A 17,317-nucleotide genomic window follows, 5' to 3' on the forward strand; every position below is an offset into this window, starting at 1 on the left:
TACCCTTCACTTGGATTCCAAAAACATGTTTGCCCCAAGAAAATACAGTTTGTATTGTTCAAAAACTGCTTTTAGCTTAAAAATGTGATTGTGACAATGCTATATACCTCTGTATGTAATATTTAGTCTGCCTCTAAAATCTCCAGTCATTAAAAAAAGTTAAAGACATAAAACAAAATGAGCACAACATGCACACATACCTCTTCATTTCTATATTTTCCTAGCCAATAAACTGGGTCACCCGGATATCCTACAAATTTACCCTTGAAGAATGCAATGTAGAAGCATGAAGAATAATAGTTGACAAATTGGAATAAAAACATCTTTGTAGTCAGACTATTTTCATAATCTGTCTGTGTTCTTGGTAGTTCTGTAGTTTACAGGGCAAAGGACAGAGAGAGAGAGAGAGAGAGAGAGAGAGAGAGAGAGAAATTAACTCAAGAACAGCTTTGGAGATAAATATGCATGTTTACAGACCTGAATACAAATTATATTTCTATAATAAAGATTATGAGGAATTGCCTAGTGCATAGTAGCCATTATGCTAATTCCATGGCCATGTAATATATATATATATATAATGGAGTGTGCTCTTCCACCCAAGAACAAGCAGCAATTTTAAATGCAAAAAAAGCCTTCAGGAAATTCAATACATAATGAACATAACATTTTAATGCGATGCAAATGAAAGAATATTAAAATGCAGCTACTTTAGATGCACCAAAACAGGAGATCTTGTTTAATGTAAAAACTCAGCAGTCCTTGCAATGGCTTAACTGTTTGCTTAGGAGAGAGTTTTCAAACAGTGGGTTTTTACTTATTTATTCATAAGAGAATAGCTACTCTATGAACAATGGCCAGTGTAATTGAATCTATTATGCTGAACTGATCCATTTTCATAAAGTTGGAATTATTATAGTAATCTTTTGTGCATTGTCAGTTTCATAAATATACATCTGTAAATAACTGATGTCCTAGCTACGTAAGGATTTCTTAGGCAAGGAGCTGAATGTTGTTAACTGAGAAAGCCTGAACACCAAAATATTTAGAAGTTTTTACAAACAATGGCAAGACAGTTCTAAAATTCACGGCACAGATATTTTGCTTGCTGAGTTTCCTCTTAGGATTACACTACTTTTCTCCATTCACCCTAGCATTTCTGTAGTTGATTACAAATGCAATAATCTCACCAAAGTCAGTTATCATGATTGCTACTTTCTCATAGACCATATTCAGAATCATAATTATTATAAAGCTGATGATGGAAGCAGACACTGAGGTTGCTGCTTGTGGAGTCAGGTACTTCTGGATTGCTTCTGTTCCATTGATATGTCTAGGGAGTGTTGCAGAAAATACCAGAAAAACAGAAAGTCTGTAAACAATGATGCCAATAACTGAGGCAACAATGAGCAGAATCTGAAAACAGAGAAGAAAAGATAATTTATACTATTAACTTAATTAGGAATACATACTATGTGCATATTGCATATATATCTGATTTTCAAAAGAAAATTTTACTGATCCCACTCTCATTCCCAGATTCAGCAGAAAAGATTCTTACTACAGCACCCAAAAATCTGTACGCAGAAAGTGTCTATTCAGACATATGATTTCTAGCATTACAATTCAAAAGACAGTATGCAGCTATTCAACATGTTCATGGTGAAAGGTGAAAGCAGTGGGTATAAGAGGAAGGTTGCAAATGGAAATAGAAACAACGACAATGGTTATTCCCCTAAAACTGCATGAATGAGGAAAGGCAATTGCACATTAAAAGGCTAGCCTAGAGGTGTGAAGAAAGAGCAAGAGAGAGAGAAAGCTAGGAGATTAGGTAAATAAATACTGGGAATTGGAATAGCATAAAAGTAAAAATGAGTGATGGTAATATACATGTGTGTGTGTGTAATAACAACCAAAGAAAAGTATGCAGGAAATACAAAATAATAAAATGCCAGTCTTCTATCTTGAAGATAATTTCAGTTTCTTCCCTACTTACTGCATTTCTTTCTCTTCTGATTTCTTCCTCCTAACTTTCTTGACATCTAAAACTTTCATTAGCAGAAAAATTATTAGGGTACTCTCATGAATGCCTCTAATATTGTGCCTGTGTAAGTTTAGTGAACACAGTTAGCTGATTGCTTCCAGTAACTGGTAGCACTTTTCCTGCTACATTGTTCTCTTTGTTTCTGAAGGAACTATCAAGGTACCAACTTGAATGGCAATTGGACCACTTTTAAGGTTTTCCAATGAGGGCAGGTAAGATTGCTTAAGATGGAGGTAACTTTCATAGTTTTTTGTTTTCTCCTGCAGATCTATTTGCTCCAGAGATTTCGAGGAACATCCACATCAGTAATGCTAGGCATTGCCAAAGAATGGGGGAATTATGAGAGGTCACTACCCCCACCATTGGTGGGATCTTTCTATTCACAAATGGGAACTCTAGCATACATTAAGAAACTTATGGAAACCCTATCATAGGCTTTTCTTGGCAAGATTTATTCAGAGGTTATTTGCCATTACCTTCCACTTAGGCTGCTGAAAGGTTCTAATTTGCACAAAGTCACAGTGTTTCTATGGATGAGTTGGGATTTGAATCCTGATCTCATAGAGTCTTAGTGCAACACCCAAACTACTAAACCACACTAGCTCAAGATGCACAATAGGTACCAAACCCTGTGTAATATTTATATTTAAAACAATCTGCTTAATACCTGTATTGTAGTAAGTTTTTTTAGAAGCCAGAGTGAAGCAGGCAGGCAAAAGGTGTGGCCAGAGGCCGCTCCAGCCCTGATCACTCCAGGACCATGGCGATCAGACGCTGTGGTCATGAAGCCATTTGCTGCCACGGTCCTGAACAGGCTGCCAGCAGTAGCAGATTTTTGCCACTCCTGTTTGGGCTGGCTTAAGGCCACCTTAGGTAGCCTCAGAACAACTTCTGGTTTGTTTGGGGGCATGCATCATTTGAACACCACACCCCCAAAGCGTCCAGAAAGCACTTTATTTAGTCCGTGTGTTTTGGGCCCCAGATAAATATAATGGCAGAAGAACAGTACAGTATTGTAAAGTTGGGATATTCTTACAAGGGAGTGTTTTTTGCATCATGTTATAAGCATCATGGCTAGTCCCAGAGAAAGAAAATCAACTGGAGAGAAGCCACTTTGGGGAGGGAAAATGAAGAGGAAGGGTGGAATCATCTTTTTACCCACTCTGCACTTTAAATGTCCCCCAAGAGAAAACTGGCATGATTGACAGTCTAATACTGTATCTGGGCTGTTGTTATTGCATAGGATTACTCTAATGTCAGCTGTCTCTTGTTGCTGGTGAAAGAAAAAGATTGAATTCATAATGCCATTTATATGAAGTTACAAAAGCATGAACTGAAAAAAATGTTCCATAATCCATATACCGTTTCCATCCATTTAGTCCTGTACTACCATGCAGAAAACTTCTATATCATAAGCAAATCATTTCTCTTTGTTCTACTAAAAGGCTCCCCTAATGGAATTCTTGTGTTCCTGAAATTCAGCCCCAATCTGTAAGAGTAGATCCTTTTAGCACCTTGCTTTATATTATCTTTAACACAAGATTGCTTCCCTTGGGAGTCAAAAGGTTATTGCCAACACACTGGTGGCTATGAATCACTGATGCAGATTGAACCATGTCACTCACTACAGGCACAACTACAGTTCTCTGAAATGTTCCCTGTTCTGCGTAGGGATGGAATGGAAATTTATCAGTTTCCCAACTGGGGTTGCATTTGGTGTTCTCAACCCCTTTCTGAACTTAGATGGGAAGGAAAAAGCTTGTTTATAGTTACCACAAATTGCAATAACATATTTTTTTTTGTTTCTGGCACAAAATAAATTGCACATTTTTGAGAACTGTGCAAGAGTTTAAGAAACTGTGTACCTTTGCAGTAAAAACTTATACTTGCAGTCTTTTTACTATATATAGAAAACTACACAGCTTACTGAGAACGCAACCACTGACATCATTACCAGTTTGAAAAGTTAGCAACCAAATGTTACACAACAGGAAAAGAAACAATCTGACTGAAGCTGTAGCCATATGAAATTTTGTAATGCAAGATTGTTGTTTTCTACACAACGTTTGCTGAGAACATTTTTATTGTGCAAAGTTGTTTTTAATGGCAATGTTGCACAACAAAACCATGTGCCCATTTTTTGTGTAACATTGCTGAACTCTGTATAACATTGTGCAATATTACAAAACACACATGTGGCTGCCTAGATTATTTTTAGCACACACCACACAATCTGAATGTTACACAATTTCCTTTCCATATCAAAAGCTGTGCAGTTTTCAAGGAAGACTGCACAAGCCTCAGGAGAAGCTGCAATCTTCCTAGAATGTGCATGCACTGCCACTGAGGACAACGAGCCACCATTGGAGACTTGAGCATCCATGGATTTTGGTATCCATGGGTGGGTGCGTGTTCCAGAATGGATCCCCCGTGGATACCAAGGTACCACTGGACTTTGAAACAATCAGATGAAAAACTATTTAATTGTTCTTAATATGTACCAGGACTGAGAAAATTGAGATTTACTATCCCTATTTCAGTGATGGACAGCAGACTCCTCAGGGTCTCTGAACAAAACCATAAGTATTTCTGTCCATTCATTGCTATCTGTTCCAACATCTGCTTCTTTTTAGTTGTCACCCCAAGGTCTAGTCCCTTGCACCCCCTCTTCTTTTTCAATATCATGTTGATATCAAAAGGAATGTTGAGACATGTAGGTAAGGAGGCACTGTCAATGCAGGAAACCAGTCATGCCATATAAGGACATCTGCCACCATATTGGGAGATCCAACTGGCTCAGCATAGGGAAAGCTAAAGAGCACATGGCCAGGATAGATAATTCAAGATCGGAACCCACATAATTCCTTCATGGATAGGAACAATGGTGGGTGACAGACCTTGTGCTTACAGATGGATAGAAACTCAAGTATACTTCCCTCTTTACAAGTTCCCTTCTCATTACTCTTTCCTGGAAACTTTATTTTAATCCCAAAATCTGCCCCAAGATACATTTTGCCCTATAAATATGCCTGCCAATGCACCTCCACTTGAGATTCAGACAGATACTCTGCCAGTTTCTCAGTTGAGTCCTCAGACTCCTGGCAGCTGCTGAACCATTTCACTTCACAGAATCCCCCCTCCCTCATTGGAACTTTTCCTTCTGGAACTGATACAGTATTACCTTCTGCAATCCTTAAAGTCACTATCTGCTACTACCTTTTATATCGTTGGTTCATGTGAGTGTGTGTGCTTTTGTGTGAGTGGTGATTTCCTTTTACAAATAAAACTACATTTGGACCTTGTATTTTGGAGTTGTTTCTCAGAACTGGTATACACAGGCTTGATCCCAGCTTTGAGTTGCCCAAACCTTCTCGACTGCTGTACTGTAATTGATTTAATAAAATTCCTCTGTTAAATTCTGATTGTGGGTGCCTTCTCAGGACCCTGGCATTTTGGGAAACTTGGTCATAAATGGATTTTAACTCCTGAAGTTGTTTTAAAGTGCATTCAAGTTAGTGGGGGAGAAATCCTCCACCAAAACCTCCAATAGGCCAACATAATTGGGGACCTATAATATATTATAGCATTTATGTTTTTTGAAACTGCTTTTTTAGGCTTTGTTGCATTTATTTTAATGGTTGGCTTGACTTCTTTTAGCTTTAATTAAAGCAGAAATATGGGAAAGATTAAAGGAACCAGCTTTGCTCTCCAAGAGAAATGAAAAAAGGGTCCATTCATCTGTAACATGACAATGAACATAAGCAACAAGTGTGTGTGTGTGTGTGTGTGTGGGGGTGAACCAGAAGGGAAGGTAATTTATCTACCGAATAACTCACTTTGCTTTCATGGAATGTAACAAGGTGTTTAATCAAAACTGCAGTTTAAAGAAATGAGAGTAAATTTTTAAGCAAAGGGCTCAAAGTTCAAAAATAATTTGCCTATGCTACATAAGATAATACATTTACAAAAGCTAATACTCATTGAATTTTACAAATGTATGCATGCTAGTTCTGACCCAGCCAGTGCAATGGGGTGTATATTGTTTGTTTAGTGTCAAAACAACAACAACAAACTTGGATCACAAAAGGCTATTTTTAGCGTCACTTTGGACTCTTCCAGACTGGTTTAAAGAAGTTGAATCCTTGCAAAATTATTTGCCTGATGTTATTACCTCTGTGTCCACACATTCCATGCTTTTGGGTGGCTGTTTCTATTGATTTCTTAGATTTGCACTAGAACTATTCTAAACCATTTTTATCCCAGGCCATAGTTTGCTGAGGTGGTCCTATACTATGTTTTGAAGAGAAAACTTTGTCCTCTCTGAATTTTTATTTTATGTTTCTTACAGTTAGCGCAAAACTGTCATTTCATTGATACACTGATCATTATAACTTTATTTTTGAAAGGGGAGATAGTGGAGGATGAGGCTTTTTTTCTGTCTCCAATATGCATAAAAATAAAATGTTTCAGATGGTGCAAGAAATTGCCAGAAAATAGTCAGAAACATAATTTGAATATTTAAGGAAAACCCTGAGAGCTTCAGTAACAAATACTACAACCTGCAGCAGTACTCTAACACATGTATCCTATCTGGAGGAGTCATATATTATATAGAATCTGGGAAATGGTGTATGTCTTACTAAGTGACAAATCCATGGCCAATTCCATCTCACCAGAATAGGAACCTTATTTTCTATTGAATATTGAAATGAGATGGAAGATGTGATTTTATAAATCTAATAACAATTTAATAATAAATGAACAAGTGAACAAATAAATAAATAAAAGCAGCTCAAAATATTTTTTGCTGAACATTTATCTTATATTTAAGATGTACTATAAAACTTCTTAAAACATACCTTTAAATATAACCTGTGAAGCAGCGCACAGAATCCAGGAAATTAAGCTGAGAAACCTGGTGCACAAGAGGTATCAAGGGCTGAGAATGGGGTTCAGAAACAGGGGGCTCAAGCTGCAATAAGAAGGCAGAAATCCAGAAAGGTAGCCATCAGAAAGAAGTCTGGCTGTGCAAAGAAACCAGGATTTCAATACAGAATAGCAGAAACAAATGGCAGATAGGAGCAGGAAAAAGGGAGCAATTCTGGAATAAGAGAGAAAGCTACTAGACAGTCTTGACAGGGGAAGAGACCAGAGATCTTTTCCACACGAGACCCAGCTGTAAAGAAAGCAAAGCCATGCGCATTTCTCAGCCAGTACAGACAAAAGAAAGAACTGTATCACATAAGTACCTATCAGTATCAGGAGTCATACCGTTTTGCTCTTTGCTGCATTTATCATCCCAAAGTAGCAAAATAAATGGTAAACAGTAGTAGTAGTAGTAGTAGTAGTAGTAGTAGTAGTATTTTTACCCAGAATAAAACTGCACTTGTACAGAAGGTCATTCTTACACACTTTCCACAGGCTGTATATGGAACATGCTCTTCTTGCTGTGAAGAAAATTGAATGAGGAAAAATTATTTGGATAGCCCGCTTCACATTTTAAAAAATAATCTATAATTGTACTCAGTGTTTAGGAAAGACAGTTTAAGTTTCTGACAAGTTCGTAGATTACAATACTTCACCATTCATGCTGACAACTATTTCTTTTAGGTTAAGAATGCCTTGCCAAACCTGATTGTGCCTGATTAAACTAGTCAGAGACAGTGCTAGTCAGCAAAGACACTGGAGATTATCACCTTAGCTTCGCTGCTGGGATAAACCTGGGATGTAACTTGTTCAAGGCAGATCTTATCACATTCACCTATTGCTGGGCAGTATGCAGCTCGTATGCAACCCGGGTTTCTCTCGCAGGTTTTCAAGAAGAAGATTTTCCCGTTCTTGAAAATATACGGGACAAGCCCAGGTTGCATACAGACAGCATACTGTCTGGCGATGGGTGAATGCGATAAGATGGGTGAATGCGAAAAGAACTTAAGAAAGTTACAAACCCGGGTCTATCCTGGCAGTGAAGCTAATGTGATAATCTCCACTATTGAGCTCAACAGATCAATAATCTTATTATATGGCAGCTTCCTGCAGAAAACCTCTCTTCAAATTCATTTGATCCAAAGAGTGTGTTCTCCCTTATAACCATTCTGGTTAAGAAATTACAAAATCAAAACACATCTCTATTGGTCGGTGTACATCTGCTTACCTGTGTGATTTCATTCATTACTACATGACGGCATTTTGCTTCATACTCTGGCCGCACTTGTTCTTCCTGTTCTAAGAATTCAACAGTGTCCCATTCATATTCCAGCTCAGCCTGTCGCCGTTTCCAAAACTCCAGAAACAGAGTAACTGTTCAAGGAGAAAACAAAGAGAACCACAGCGTATAAGGATTACTCTAGGTTTATTGTTTTGCTTTGCAATTCTGTGTAGAAATGGAGTAAAGTCTTACTGTCTAGAAGAATAGTACCCATTTTGTTTTATAAAGCAAGTAGTGGAACTCATTTCTCTCACGAATTATTGCTAGAATCATTTGGTTTCTTTTTTCTTTTTATAAGTTTTCAGTATTGCAGCAAACCATTCTACAAGCAGTTTGACCACCTCCATGGTTATGCAAGAAGAAAGCAGTAGTAGTGGTGGTAATGGGACAAAGAAGAGCATGGCTTAACATTTAGGCTGCTGCCAGACTGCAGAATTAATGCAGTTTGATACGCTTTAACTGCCATGGCTCCATCTTATGGAACCCTAGGATTTGTAATTTGTGTGGCACCAGAGCTCTCTGACAGAGAAGGCTAAATGTTCACAAAACTATAAATACCAGAATTCCTTAGCATTGAATCATGGCAGTTAAGGTGGTGTGAAACTGCATTAATCTGCAGTGTAGATGCAGGCTTATTTCAAAGGCAGACACCTTTCGAAGTTCTTGGATCAACACCATGGGAAGGCGGATGAGGGCTCTTTTCCTCACCATCACTCCCACTGCTGTTGCTCACATACAACTATGGTAGCAGAACTATCTTATCTCTATCATGGAAGAGAATGTGAAGGTAATGCAGTGCTTTTTTTTCTTTTTGGCAACCTTTTAATTATGGTGTTTATTTATTCATCCTGCACTTCTGTCTCTCAGTCCTGCTACCTTCTGAAGACTTGAGGAATCTCCTTGTACCTTTGACTTGAATGGACAATGAACAGTGGTAATTATAGGATAAGAGTTTTGATTTTCAGTCCCCTTCATTTGTTAGGACTAGTTTTTGGTGGAACATGTCTGATTCTGGAATGTTTCTTATATATGCAACTCTTGCCTGCAATCTGGAATGGGAGATGGCAGAAGTCTGTCATTCAGCCAACAATGAACAGATGATAATCCTTCTGGACCATAACATCAAAATCCCCCTTTACTTTATCCATTTAAATACAAATGAATGCATAGAGGAAATGATAGCAGTTGCACCTGCTGGTACCAGCCACAACTAACATGGGTGTTCTAGTATATCAATTTCCTCAAGCCATTTTGTATTCACCTGAATGTGTGCAGCCTTCTCTACATGCTGTCTGTGGATCTGGAAAGTAGACTTTATTGGGGAAATCCATGGACATTTGTCTCTCTCTCTCTCTCTCTCTCTGTGTGTGTGTGTGTGTGTGTGTGTGTGTGCGCGTGCGCATATGTGCTGAGCAAAAGGCTAGTTTCACTGCATGTTGGGAAAGAGTGATGGAATATTAGAAATTTTCTTACATTTTAGGTTCATAGTATGGTACTGTGTTGTGTGTGAGAAAGAAGGAATTCTTTCATTTCAACCATAAACTGGGCAAGGATAGTTGTTTCTATGGTACCAGGGCTTGGAAACAACAGTGGAAGTGGTGGCCACTTTTTAGGCTTGGAAAGTATTTGAGCGTTGCCTGCTCAAGAGGTGTAACCCTAACGGGAAAGAGCAGAGCATAATGAACTTTTTCCATTTATATTTTATTTTATTGTTTGTATTTGAATTTCATTACTGATAAGTAACATTCCCTTTTGTATACAGTGGGCCCTTGCTTTACACAGGGGATTCGTTCCGGACCCCCCCCCCCACGTAAGGCAAATAACGCATAAGCTTGAGCACCATTATATCCAATGGGGCTCATGCTCACTGCACGGCTATGCACCCCATTCACGAGCCCCATTGGATATAATGGGGCTCGTGCTCGCCATACGGTAATGTGTGTGCAGGCGACGCATGCCATTTTCCAGGCGGCTTCAGCGTATGCTGAAAGCCACCTATAAGGAGCCTGCATATGGCGCAGGCTCACTATACTTAATTAATTAGTTGCTTTAAAGATAAATTTTATTATTAACAAATAAAATGAGCCCAGAAACACTTATTGTTAAATGTATATATCAATAAAACTTAAACAGAATTTAAATTGACTTGTCCATCAATTGTTTTCTGGTTTGCAAGTAAACAGTACTACACTACACTATTATGAGATGTGTAACGGTTGTTGTTACAAACAGATATTTTCTGAGAGCAATGTTTCTACTTTGGTTTTGATTAAATATGCAAGAACTGCCCATGTATATTTTTGAAGTGGACTTACCCCATATTCCCATAAATACTGCAAACACTAGTGTTCCAAAGCTATCAAATATACACAGCTTCTGGAAAATATTAAGGAAAAAAACAGCTTAATATACAATGGAAATATTCTAACACAGAAAAATAATATTAGTTCTTTTGTTGCTGTTGGGTTTAACATAATTCTGTGAAGTATACAAAGAAGTTTTCATATGCAGAGTTTCTCTTATGCCACAATGATTACAATCTCATCTCTAATACCTATGGCTATGCAGTTGCTATTCCTTTATCATGCATATGTGGCCACACAGAACATGCTCATTAGTGTTTAAGGGAAGAGTGAACTTATGGACCTGCTTCCATGACAGCTTCTCACAGAGACATCTTTTCCCCACAGGCCATCAGCTGAAGGCATTGACCATCTGTTTGCTAGGGGATGCCAACTGGCAGCACTGGGTGTACTGGTTGCTCATATATGAAAAGGTGTCTGGATAAGGGCCACTGGGTTTTATGGTTAAAGAAACTTTCCACTTTCTCATTTCTGCCGAGTATTATAAATCAGAGAAATGTATCACCACTCTAGTCCAGATGTTGAAATATTGATTAAAAAGTTTCTGAAAACCTACTTGTCATCTTGAAGAGATATTTTTTCAGTGTTAGTAATATCAAATGAAAACATTAAAAAAATAGAGCAAGATAAAAACAAGGAAGCATATGAACAGCCTCATGCTGTGTTCAAACATTTTTTATTGTGTGAGGGCAACAACTATCTGATCATAATGTGATTGTGTAGAACTAATATCACAGATCAGCTGCTCCAGATGTTGCATTTAGATATATAAACCAAAACCTAAGAAATGGAAAGCAAACTGTAATGTTATAAGCTTATCACATGAAAAGCATGGTAGGTTTAGGCATATTTAATAATAATAAGAAAAATTTAAAATGCTTTCCATCTCCGTAAATTTTCTTATTTACAACTCCTTTATATTACAGTGAGCCCTTGTTTTACATGGGAGATCCATTCCGGACACCCCCCCCCCCGTATAACAAAAAACGCGTATCCTTGAGCCCCATTACAAGTGGCATACAGTACAGAGCAATCATAAGGAGATTGTCCATCACTTCAGTGACAGGAAAGTAGACTTAACTCTTTGTATTTCTCAATGGTGTTTGTCTGCCCCCCCCCCTTTTCAAGAGGGTTTAAAATATTAGATGATTCAAAAAGAATGGCGCAGAACCAAATAAGAACAGCTTTACTTTTGTACCATTCTTTTTGAATCACTGTGTACTTAATCAACCTGTCATATGTAGTCTGTCCTGCAGTCTTAGTTGGAATGAAGAAAACTTGGAAACAGCTGATCAAAGTACTCCTGTGTAATGCTGCACTCCAGAATACTGTGTTGCACAATCTGCTCTGCATGGAAACATTATCTGTAGCAGATGTACACCTGTGAACATTTCCATGGCTCTCCTGGAGCTCTTCTCCATCAGTGGAATGGAACTTCCGTTGCATCCTAGCCACCCAAGAAGATGGTGAACCACAAAAGGATAGGATTGTACAGTTATACATCCAGTAGTCAATGAGGTTTTCATCCGTTTGTTTTGCTCTAACTGTCCTACAAGCTGGATAGTAAGCTTGTGTTAAATTTCTATTCATTAATCATCTTGTATTATGATGAAGTGTTCTTTTTTATTACTTGTATTTTCAAAATCAAGTTTTATGTCACAACAAAAAAGTAAAATTCCTTATGCTGCAGAAGGACATGCACTTACCTTGGATGATTCACAGGTAATTGTGAGATTCCAGTAGGTACATTCTTGATCACATTGTGGACACATGATGATGTTTCCTCCTATGTTAGGGTCACATACTTCTTGGCTTTCATAAAAAGAAAAAAGAATCCATCTTATATATTATGTAACTCAGTAAGAAAATGTAATCTCAGTGCCTTCATGCTCTCCCCTCCCCTAGAGTCCATTATATCTGGTCCAAAGAGAATATTCATGTGACAATTTAAAACAGGGAAAAAACCCTGATTCTCCTGGATCAGTCAAGAGGAAAACAGGTAAGCAAAGGAAGTGTTTAAACTTCGTTTGTCTATGTTTTTTTCTAATCTAAATCACATCCCTTAAAGTATTTTCTTCCCCTTGTGTTCCAAACATATGTTTGGCCTCCAACAGGTGAGCTTGTCTTGTCCTCTGTGATTGTATTTTATGCATAACAATTGCATTTTATCCCTTTATCTCTTTTATCTCTTTTGCTATTCATAGCTGTAGTGCAATCTAAAAGTTTTTACAATTAGAGCTTAATATTGGTTTTTATGATTGCTATTGTATTTGCTGGTCAATGACCGAATAAACTTTATTACATTACATATGTTTGGCCTCCAACAGGTGAGCTTGAATAACATATTTTCTATTGCTTTAGAGTATCTATGCTAAAACCTTTGTCTAGGATAATCTTACCGATTTCCTGCTTTTAGTCTTGTGTTAATGTTTGTTTTAATTGACTATTGCAGTGTCCAGATGGCGATTCTAGGATTAAGGACCATGTACCAACCGCACAGTCCCTAACCCTAGGATGTCACGGCGGCAGCATAATGGCAGCCTCCCAGCCAAACATAGTAGTTATTATTATTAGTCTTTTTTTTTTTAAACAATCTCTAGTAATGTAATCCTATGCATGCCTACTCACAATTATGATCACAGTTAGGATGGGTTGAATGAGCCCTTTGATATTGAAGAGAAACCCTTCTAGTGATGGTGGGAAAGTAACCCTGCCTCCCCATCAAATGCCAGATGTTCACTAGGGGAAAGTCACACCTACATAAATCTACCCCCCCCCCCCGGGTTTCTGCCAAATGGGCCAATCTGGGGGAGAAGTTGGGACAGAAGCAGTATTTTTATGCTGGATTCAACTCTTCCTCATTCTCAAGAAGAGTTCTAAGATCAAGTGCCTTACAAATACCAGCCTGGGAATTAAAAGGCAGAAAAGACCAAAACCAAAGAAATATCTGTCAGAGAATGGAAAAAAGGTAAAATGTCTCCCATCTGACTTCCATGGCCAGTGCAAATAGTAAATACTTTGAAAGTAGCATAGAATTCATTATTCTCTCCCCCCCCCCCAAAGAAAACAACAACAACATAGGTTTGTTCTACCTGACCTACTGAGTTCAACTCAACTTATTTCCAGGTCACCATGTATAAGACTGTAACCTCAGTTAATTAACTTGGAAGTATAATTTGTTATATGAGAACAAGTCTAATTAATGACTGGGGCGGTAACTATTGTTTTGAACTAGACATAACATGAGGTAAAAAAATTGTTATAGCTTACCTCCAGGTACAATTGTCCTTGGTGAAATATCCATACAAAAAGCATCCAAGTCCAACTACTGCTGCTAGGAGTAACATCTGAGTATAGAATCCAAGCCAAGCAAAATAGATCCCAATTTTTTCACCATAATATTTCCTAAAGACAGAAACACAACCTCCGAAACTGTAAATGTATCTGCATTGTCTCCAATTTCAAATCCTAGTTCCCTTTGTATTTCATAATGCCAAACAAGAAATATTGTGCATGGTAGTCATTTCTGCACTGCCAGATTTCTCAGAATAACTGTGCTTCAAGCCTTCATGTTTTTCTGTTTTCAGGAATGATGTTCAAAATCATCCTGAAACAGTGATGCCATCTTCCCCCACCTAGCAATCCTTAATTACAGCATGAGATATTTTGTTAGCATTAAGATACAGAAACAGAGAGGACTTCATCTATTTTTTTTTTGTTTATCATGCAATCTTCAAAAAATAGGGAACTTGTCCCCAACATAAAATGACCCAAGAACACAAGAAAGAAAATTGCACTTGTGTTAAATTTGTGGATTTTCCACAAGTGTGAAATTTCTTTCCCTACATTTTTGCTGAAGCTTATTTTTGGGCCTATTTGGAGGAACAGTCCAAAATATTTATGTTTAGCAACTCTGTTGCAGTTCAACATTTGTGGGTTTTGGTTTTTTTAATTAAAAAAATGGTCTTCAATATATTTTAAATCATGCTGCAATATTAAGATAAGGCAGGATTTATAAAAAGTTCATTCAATTCTATTCATTCAATTCTATTCATATTCATGCACTGTAATTACATTTGTAATTTATTCTAATTACATTGTAAATTACATCTGGAAATCCATTAAATTAAATTAAATGGATTTGTAGCTCTTCCTTCTATGTGGGAAGTCTCTATATGGGACTTTGATTTACAATACAAAAAGTAATTGCTGTCTTGAACAAGCTTACAAATATGTGATGAGCTGGATGATTATAAGATGTCAAGCTGTCAGTCTATGAGAAGTTTCATAGAAAATTTAAAGTGAATAAACTAGGTCTCTCAAATGTCATGTTTTGTTTACTTAACACAGAGGGTATGTCTGTGCAGAGGGAAAATGTTGGGAATAATGTCCTTTTAAGATAGTGTAAAATAATTTGTATGGCTGTAAATGAGATGTAACACCAGGTTTCAACCCTTAGTCATTACCATTGTATATAAGTGCTCTAAAACCCAGGGCAGGTGTGGGTTGTTTGTAGAGAGTGAATTTACTGTCTTATCAGACAGTGAATGTTGGAGAGTGTTACAGGAGAGTTTATATAACTTATGCATACTGATAAAAGCTTCCAAGGACTTTTGGACAAATCCAACTGTGTCTGTGCATCATTCAAGGTTGGTCAGTGCAATATTACCAAATACTACTAATTGAGTTTGTGCTTCTGCACTCTGCTGTGTAAATAGCTACTGTTGATGTCAAGCACCTCATACAGTGCTGATAGTTGGCTTCTCTAGTGGGCCTAGTTTTTGTTTTTGTCATTGCATGCCTGTAGGACATAGAGAGCCTATGGGGGAAAAACATAAACATATTTTGATTATGGTAGTGTAACTCAGAATTCTGCAGAATAACAGAATAACCCATAACTTTCATTAAGGCAACCATCTGTTACACTCATAAAAATGTAAAATAGTACAACTGTCACATCTGATCTACATGCATAATATATGATTTCTACTACAAATGAATAAAGGTACTTCACATGTAAAGTGGCATTATAATCCTAATATCTATCCATACTAACCTTACAAGATCCAGGGGTTGCAATTTGAAAATATTTCGAGGATGGGCCCATTCCCTATATAACAGGTACCGTTCATTTGGGCAGGTGGGGTCCTGTGATTGATAGTTGAATCTTGACTGTAAAACAGAATATTTTCCCTCTCAGAAAGTGAGCAGAAAGTGCCTCTCTCATTCTGTTTTTAATTAAGGGATGGGGTTCTGCTGTATTATCACAACTCTATTGTAGCTGAGTTTTCCACACATAATGTAGAACAGAGCGTAGGTGGTGTAATATAGCAGCATCACATCAGTTTTAATTCAGCTTCAACCAACACACATATACTGCCAGACTTTGAAACTGCACTAGGCAGCAAGAAATGCTGCCATGAACCTTGGGGCAATTGCTACATGCCATATGCAAGAGGAAAGCTACACCTCTGAACAAAATGAGAAGATGAAAAACATGCAATGCTAAAGAAAAATGCCATATCAAGGCATAGAAATTCTGTTTTGAAAATAACAGGACAGTTATAGAAATATAAAAAATGAAGCCAGGATTTCCAACTTTTATTGTTGTCTTAAAATAAGAGAAAAAATGTAGAACAAAATGATTTTTATATCTCTATTTCATTGACTTGATAAATCAAACATACAGTTTTATTCTTTTAGAATGTGTTCTAAAATTCTTCCTGAATAAAATTCAAATGAGGACTAGCACCTGAAATGAATAAGGAGACTTAGGCCCGTTACAGACCGGCGAGAAGCGGTGGTCTGCCGCTGCCGGTTGCAGCGTCCGGGAACCGCAGCAGCCAAACGGTGCGGTTCCCGGATGCTGCAGAGAAGGAGCATGAAAATCGCGCTCCTTCCTGGTCCACGGAAGAGACGTTGTGAGGACTAGTTGCGCACTCGCGGAGTCACTTCTGGGGCGTGACATGCAGACGCAGAGCATCCGCTATGTCAAAATGGTGGCGGCCGTGTGGAACGGCCGCCGTCATTTTGACGTAGTCATTACACGCGAGGGGCAAGGCGCATCAGGAAGCGCCACCCCTCGCGCGTAATGACAGCACCTCATGGGACCGTCTGTAACGCGCTTTACCTTCCAAAACTGCTCTGTTATTGAATTCCCCCCCAACCCCATCTTCAAGGAAAAAGAAGAAGGAGAGCTCTGAGCTTTAAAAAATATATCTCTAATTGTGTTCACCCATTTTGGCTTTACACAATAGAGTAATGCAGATAAGAAGCATGAGGTCACACACACATGAATCCACCTTCTACCACATTCAGGCCTGAAGAGGGCTAATGTGTTCTGTTCATCCCATCTGGCCTAACATCACTGTAAAATTTCTTGGTAGCTATTTATTTATCAATTAAAATGTTTATATTTTATACTATATCTTATGATCTCAGGGCAGCATACAAGAAAACCTATGTAAACAATGTAAAATTGTAAAAAAATCCATGAGACAGACTAAAATATAAAACAATTTATCAGGTTAAAGTAAGAACATTAAAATAAATTAAAACCGTCTAGAACAATTTAAAACTATAACACATGCACGGATAAAATTAATTATGGTCCCAAGGCTTCAATAAAGAGGTGTGTTTGACATCATTGTTGATATCAGCTGAGCCCCTAAGGGTTACCACAACCCACTTGGGTTACCACAA

General features: G+C 37.8%; 1 protein-coding gene across 3 annotated transcripts in view; it reads right to left on the reverse strand.

Moving 5' to 3' along the window:
* Positions 1–17,317, reverse strand: part of ANO6 (anoctamin 6) — a 67,541-nt gene that overhangs the window by 12,962 nt on the left and 37,262 nt on the right. For all 3 annotated transcript variants that reach the window (XM_042468100.1, XM_042468099.1, XM_042468101.1), the window contains 8 exons: positions 15,672–15,787; positions 13,886–14,020; positions 12,322–12,427; positions 10,568–10,628; positions 8,199–8,344; positions 7,414–7,491; positions 1,191–1,416; positions 201–370 (listed from right to left, as the gene is read on the reverse strand). In XM_042468100.1, the coding sequence (XP_042324034.1) occupies positions 201–370; positions 1,191–1,416; positions 7,414–7,491; positions 8,199–8,344; positions 10,568–10,628; positions 12,322–12,427; positions 13,886–14,020; positions 15,672–15,787 (1,038 nt within the window). The remainder of the gene's footprint in view (positions 1–200; positions 371–1,190; positions 1,417–7,413; positions 7,492–8,198; positions 8,345–10,567; positions 10,629–12,321; positions 12,428–13,885; positions 14,021–15,671; positions 15,788–17,317) is intronic.

This window comes from Sceloporus undulatus, chromosome 5 (assembly GCF_019175285.1).
Source record: "Sceloporus undulatus isolate JIND9_A2432 ecotype Alabama chromosome 5, SceUnd_v1.1, whole genome shotgun sequence".
Lineage (NCBI taxonomy): Eukaryota > Metazoa > Chordata > Lepidosauria > Squamata > Phrynosomatidae > Sceloporus > Sceloporus undulatus.